Source organism: Priapulus caudatus, unplaced genomic scaffold (genome assembly GCF_000485595.1).
Source record: "Priapulus caudatus unplaced genomic scaffold, Priapulus_caudatus-5.0.1 Scaffold1910, whole genome shotgun sequence".
Taxonomy (NCBI): Eukaryota; Metazoa; Priapulida; class Priapulimorpha; order Priapulimorphida; family Priapulidae; genus Priapulus; species Priapulus caudatus.
The window spans coordinates 4,731-11,713 of NW_014578971.1; the positions used below are offsets into that span (position 1 = coordinate 4,731).

The window sequence follows — 6,983 nt, forward strand, 5'->3', positions numbered from 1 at the left end:
TATATATATATACACACATAATATAGCATTTACCTGTATGTTTCTGCCGAGTACGTCGCATGCTAAGTACCTCAGCACCTGGTTGTAATCTGGAGAGTTGCAGTTTCGTACGACCTTGGTCTTTCGCTTCAGCAGTCGCTTGTCTTCCTCGCGAAGATACGTTTTAACGTATGTATCTGTATTGTGAGAAACAGAGAGAACGAATTCGAACGTAAATATTCTAGTAAGTTCTCTTTATTTGCCTCTCCTTCTCGCGCGCGCGCGTTTTCCGTTGCCCCCCCCCTCTCTCTCTCTCTCTCTCTCTCTCTCTCTCTCTCTCTCTCTCTCTCTCTCTCTCTCTCTCTCTCTCTCCCTCTCCCTCTCCCTCTCCCTCTCTCTCTCTCCTCTTTTCTCTTCCTCCTCCTGTATGTATTATACTAATCTCTCTCTCCCTCTCCCTCCGCAGTACGGTGCCAACGTGGCGGCGGTCGACCAGGAGGGGCGTAACCCTCTCATCTACGCTCGTAACTCCGGAAGCTCTGAGTGTGTGACGATCCTCGTCAACAACGGGTGCCCGGACGCGGCGGTGGCCGGCGGAGGAACGCTGCCGCGCCGCAAGGGCTCCGTCACTCGCAACAGCGGCGACGTCTTCGACAAGCTGCCCGCTAGCGTCATCTAGCGGCGGCCGCGCAAACTACGTCGGCGTGGGCGCCGCCGCGCAGATTACGGATTCGTCGTCTCTCGGAAGAGCGTGGTGGTAGCGCCGTCTGGCGGTCGCCGAGCGAGTTACGGAGGTGTCGTCCGAGAGAAGCGTGGCGTCATCTGGTGGCGATCGTGCGAACTACGGCAGCGTGCTGCCTCGCTGGCGACATCTAGTGGCGGTCGTGTGCGAGCCGTTGAGGTGCTTGATGACACTTCTGCTAGCGCCACCCAGCGGCGGTTCCGAAAACAGCTGGGATGCCGAGTTACGCCATCTAGCGGTGGTTCTGCGAACTGCTGAGTCATCATATGAGCTGCTTGCTTGCGCCATCTAGTGGCAACTGCATGAACTGCTGAGGCTGTCGCCATCTGGTGGCCGCCGCAGGAAACCGCCAATTCGTCGCTGCTTCTTCAACCGCAATCACGGCGACAAGATGCGACGCTGGCGCCACCTGGCGGTCATCGAGCGAATGAACGGCGACCCCCCGTTGCTGCCGTTGCCTCGGCGATGAAGTCAATTAATATATGTATTTATATCGTGCCCTCGTTTCCGCGCTCGCCCGGTTACCATGGCGACCGCGATGAAAGGATTCGAAGGCGATGACTGAAGGTTAGACGAGCTGTTAGTGTCGGAAAATATGACGTGGCGCCCCCTTTCCCCTGTGTCGCCGAGAGTAACGACGGCGCCCCCTCGACCGCGTGGCTCCCTCTACTCACCCCTGCCTTCGGACATCTTTGGACACATCTTCTCGATTTGAACTCGCTCTCTCTTTATCTACCTGGTGCTTAACTCTCTCAAAGTTCACCGACCGCACGAAAAACCGGACCGAAAAAGGCATTATTGTGCGTGCTAAAAACGTACTTGCTATCGCTGGGTGCTCGTCCGTATTCCGTTTCGGTATTTCAAATTGACTGGTGGCAAATTATCAGCTGACAGTCGGAATTTTAGGCGGCAAATTTCGTGGTATTTCTTTCAAAAACTTGTCGAATCTAAAGAGTCACATGCGGTATTAGTTCTCAAGCTAAAGCTGTGTCGAATTGCGGTCGATCGATATCGTCGCATCTGTACACTAGACACACACGTAAAGCTCTATGAAGACCAGACGGGAGGACGGTAGCTATTGTAGGTCCACCCAAGCATTGCCTAGTACAAAAAATTAGAAAGGTTTCAATTCTCGACCTTACAATCGGCAATCGCGTGTACGAGAGCAGTCACATGTGAAGTCGCGATTGCGTTCTACTTTGCTTCCACGTCGGGTTTTAGTGACAGCGGCGCGGCGATGCGGGCGGGGGCGGCGAAGGAGCGATAGTTCGTGTTTTAGAGGCACGCTTGTACATACGTAGTAGGCTGATTGTGTTTGCGAGACGCCCTGTAGATGGCGCCACGGTCTCTGGATCATGCTGCTAGGCACGAGCGATTATAAATTATTAATTATTATTGTAGATTATCGCGCTTTTAGCTTCCTTATAAATAATGTAATTGTAAAAAAGTGGCATTTAGTTATCGTGTGAATCGCTCGTGTGCGCGTGCGCGCGTGCGCGTCGAAAATCTGAAGCACGGAGTTCGTAGTTACATGTGAATGTGCGTGTGTGTGTACGTGTGCGTTTGTGTCTCTTGTACAGGTCAGTGCCATGTATGTGAGATATATAATAATAAAAATGCTGTCACGACAGTGATTTGTAAATATAACTCGTGTGTCGCGTGTGTTTCTCGTGTCATTACGTTGTCATAAAGTGGATTTATTACGTATTAAATCACCATAAAATATAAAAATGCGAAAAAATTGTTAAATTGTCATCGTAAAATTGCACTTTTTGCTGAAATTGTTATAAATGCAAATACCAACTGTCAAATTTATATCACAGAATCGAGTGGCTGTTCTGGTAAGAAGATGAGCTTATGTCTCATATGTTTTGAGATATATTTTTGCTCTCTTTTTATAGGGATACTAACATGATAAATTAAAAATAATTGGTTAACCACCATAAATATAATTTAAATTGTGCAGTTATTACAGATGTGTGACATCAATACTCATTGCAAATATATAAAATTGAATATAATATGTACATGTATGTATGTATACTACCCCAGCACAATATTACAGCACAACAAATAGCATGTTCAAGAAATACATATGTCCTATTATAGCTGAGAGGGTCTATGTCCTCCAGGGTACTGCCGGAACGTACCCTTGGTACACTGGACTGTACCCTGGTACCAGAGCATATAAATCAACGTGATTTATATGCTCTGCTGGTACTATCTAATATGCCGGACCGTACCTCTTCTACTCCACTAACGAGTCTAGGGAGTCGCCTACGCCTACTACCTAACCCTAACCCTAACCATATCAGATAGTTACCAGGGTACGTTCCGGCAGTACCCTGAGGGACATAGACCCTATGAGCCCTATTATATGCATTGAAATAGTGATTTGCTTACTGCAGTATATGCTCCTCGTTTTGGAGTAGTGGTTTATCTTGTAGCTACTACTTACAGAGTGGTGATATAGCCAGGAGCTAAAGTAGTGGCAAAGGGAATATACTACGCAGCTTTAGAACTATGGTGCTCTCTAATACATAGAGTATAGAGTAGAGATACATAGAGTATAGAGTAGAAATATATCGAGTATAGAGTAGAAATATATCGAGTATAGAGTAGAAATATATAGAGTATAGAGTAGAAATATATCGAGTAGAGATTAGAGATATATAGAGTATAGAGTAGAAATATATAGAGTATAGAGTAGAGATATATAGAGTATAGAGTAGAAATACATCGAGTATAGAGTAGAAATATATCGAGTATAGAGTAGAGATACATAGAGTATAGAGTAGAAATATATCGAGTATAGAGTAGAAATATATAGAGTATAGAGTAGAAATATATCGAGTAGAGATTAGAGATATATAGAGTATAGAGTAGAAATATATAGAGTATAGAGTAGAGATACATAGAGTATAGAGTAGAAATATATAGAGTATAGAGTAGAAATATATCGAGTATAGAGTAGAGATACATAGAGTATAGAGTAGAAATACATAGAGTATAGAGTAGAAATACATCGAGTATAGAGTAGAGATAAATAGAGTAGAGAGTAGAGCTATATAGAGTGTAGAGTAGAGATACATAGAGGATACAGTAAATATGCATGGAGTATAATATAGTAGAGCTACACAGAGTGTAGAATAGAGATTCGGTTAGGGTTTGGGTTGCATCATTCCATTATCCATTATTATAATAAAACTGTAACGAATGTATAAAATACGAGATCTTGAGAGGCCCCTTCAGACTGTAGCTTGTTTAGCTAATGCCTAAATCCCATCCGAGCTCTACGTCTGTAGTGGCTGATCACAGACGCCCTATCCATCTTGAAAACGCTCGCAGTTGCTTGGTTGCGAGCGGTTAAGGCTAGTGCAGGCAGTAGCACGGTAATCACACCCTAGTTAACGTAGTACGCTAGCATTCTAGGTAAACGCAGATCCGTAGACGCGTGCCGACGGTCGGTTGCATAGCAGACGCGGCCGACGTCCCGGGGCGACGTACTAATCAGCCTTAATTGGTCGTCGTTTTGCATTCACCTGTCTTCGTCTGCTCCGCCGCTGACAGATGACAGGTAAACAGGTTCGTACGCACACACACGCGCACGCACGCACGCATGCACACGCACGCGCACACACGCAATTACGCACGCACGCACAGACACACACACACACGAGCACGCGCACACACACACACACACACACACACACACACACACACACACACACACACACACACACACACACACACACACACACACACACACACACACACACACACACATAGGTGATTATAATTAAACAGGCAGAATCCAGCGTCGCTCTGCCTCGCACATAACTCCAATCCGTGATTCGCACCAGAGGGAGCTTTAGAGTTACCAACGTTAGTTGGTTGCAGTTATATATATAGCCCAGGCCACAAGTCCAGTGTCAGCACACTCTGCGAGCTCAGCTGTGGGTCTTCGCCCGTGTTACTGACCTGTACTGCTCCAGTACGGCTAGTCTCTCTTAGAGCCTCTCGTACTCTCCCTGCTTGATCGTTGCTACTAGCTGTGAGTCGTCAGCGTAAAGCGTGGATGACCAGGAGTGACTCTGGGTGACCAGGAGTAACTGTGGGTGACCAGGAGTAACTGTGGATGACCAGGAGTGACTCTGGGTGACCAGGAGTAACTGTGGGTGACCAGGAGTAACTATGGGTGACCAGGAGTGATTCTGGGTGACCAGGAGTAACTGTGGGTGACCAGGAGTAACTGTGGGTGACCAGGAGTGACTGTGGATGACCAGGAATAACTGTGGATGACCAAGAGTGACTGTGGATGACCAGGAGTAACTGTGGATGACCAGGAGTGACTGTGGAGGACCAGGAGTAACTGTGGATGACCAGGAGTAACTGTGGGTGACCAGGAGTAACTGTGGATGACCAGGAGTAACTGTGGGTGACCAGGAGTGACTGTGCGCGACCAGGAGTGACTGTGCGCGACCAGGAGTAACTGTGCGTGACCAGGAGTAACTCGAGGACTAGGTCTAGCTTTTAGTTGCCTGTACATTTTGTGAGTACGCTGCGACAAAGACTCGCCGACAACATGCGGCCGACGCGATGCTGCTGCCACCTGCTGGCGCTCGTCGCCTGCATCGCCATGACGACGACGCACGCGCACAACATCCTTCTCGCGCAGACGCCGCTCTTCGGCGGTCGCCTGATGCTGATGACGCGCGTCGGCGCGTTGCTACGGCAACGCGGACACAACGTGACGATGCTACTCAACGGGCCTCAGGCGGGGAAGCTGAGAGCGCAGCTGGACGATCTAGGCATCGAAGCAGCTGTGCTGGATTTCCCCACCGCTCCTCAACTCGTCGACGAATGGGCCGCCTTCATGCAGAAGATCTGGCGACGTCCGGAGCTGTGGACGCCCATCGAAGACCTGCGCCGCTTCGGGCGCCACCTACAGGCGCAGTGCCGACAGTTGCTGCACGCCAGCGCCCTCGAGCGGCGGCTGCGAGCGGCGAGTTTCGACGTCGCCGTCGTCGACGACTTTTGGAACGCGTGCGCGCTTGCGTACGTGCGTCGCTCGCTCGATCTCCCCTACGTTCTCTTGTCGTCGGCGTCGCTCGGTACCCAGGTGGCGCTGGCGCTGCACGTGCCGTCGCCGCCGTCCTACGTGCCGCATTATTCGCCGATGCGACGCAACCCGGTGACGGACGCGATGACGCTGACGCAGCGGGCGCATAATCTCTACCTGCTGCTGCGCGACGCAGCGATGGAGAGAGAACTGTTCATCGACGCTTACCAGCAGGTGAAGTCCTTACTGATGTATGTACGTAAATATGTACAGTATGTATGTATATACACACACACACACACACACACACACACACACACACATATATATAGGGGCGGATCTAGGTGGGGTGTACGGGGGGTCTAGAGTCCAGACCCCCCCTTTAATTTCAGTGCCCTAAAAAATTACTGCTCAGATATGCTCTCAGAATATGCACCAATTTTTTTAAATTTCTTGGGGGAGGTCCCGCAAATTAACAACCCCTAAGTGGCGACGTGCCGAAGGCACGTCGCATAAGCTGCCTTCTGCAGTTTTTTAAAACAGAAGAAAAATTAAGCAGGAAAAGGTGCCCTTTATTTCTTCTTGGACACGTACCTCCCTTTCAAAAATCCTGGACGTGATGCGGCCATGATGCCGAGGCACGCCGAGGATTGACACTTTGTGTCTTCCAATCCCAGCCTACGCCGCACCAGACTCTGATATTTTTAAAGATGGGGCCCCATTGCACCACCAAATCGCCGATCTCAGGAACTAGAGCATTCTGCTATGTTAGAACAGTTTCCTACGATAGAGTTTGCCACAAATACGAAAATAACACGCTGTTTAGCGCACTGCGCTACGTCCTTCTGTTGCATTTTCGCATCTCCGTAATCAGAATAAGCCCCGCCTTCTTCGTTGATGTACATGAATGGGGCGTCACCGACGTGACCAGTTACTGTACCGACTGTCTTTCGCCAGCCTGTTTACGTTTCGTAAATAATGAAATGCCCGGCCGATGCATTTCGCATCGAAGTGGGAAATTTTTGGCATTTTCACTCGCTGTCGGAAGTGAACGAGTGCGTCATTCATTGAACATTGAAGTTTTTCTTAAAATTAAATAATTCCGAAAATCACTAACCGCGCTACTCGATTGTTTTAGCCAATGAACGTAGCTGTGTGTGTGACGTCTTGCCCGCGCGCTTTAAATTATGCTTGGCTTAA

The 6,983-nt window shown here is 48.8% G+C and overlaps 2 protein-coding genes across 2 annotated transcripts in view; both read left to right on the forward strand.

Annotated features, from left to right (window-relative positions):
* LOC106817885 (arf-GAP with GTPase, ANK repeat and PH domain-containing protein 11-like) overlaps nt 1-2,368 on the forward strand; it is a gene marked incomplete at its 5' end in the record, with an annotated part of 6,636 nt that extends 4,268 nt beyond the window's left edge. Inside the window, one exon of the mRNA XM_014822593.1 lies at nt 446-2,368. Within this exon, the coding sequence (XP_014678079.1) occupies nt 446-658 (213 nt within the window). The remainder of the gene's footprint in view (nt 1-445) is intronic.
* A 2,159-nt stretch (nt 2,369-4,527) lies between these two features.
* The window catches only part of LOC106817886 (UDP-glucuronosyltransferase 1-4-like), a 6,376-nt gene continuing 3,920 nt past the window's right edge, over nt 4,528-6,983 (forward strand). Inside the window, exon 1 of the mRNA XM_014822595.1 lies at nt 4,528-6,042. Within this exon, the coding sequence (XP_014678081.1) occupies nt 5,307-6,042 (736 nt within the window). The 5' untranslated portion in view covers nt 4,528-5,306. The remainder of the gene's footprint in view (nt 6,043-6,983) is intronic.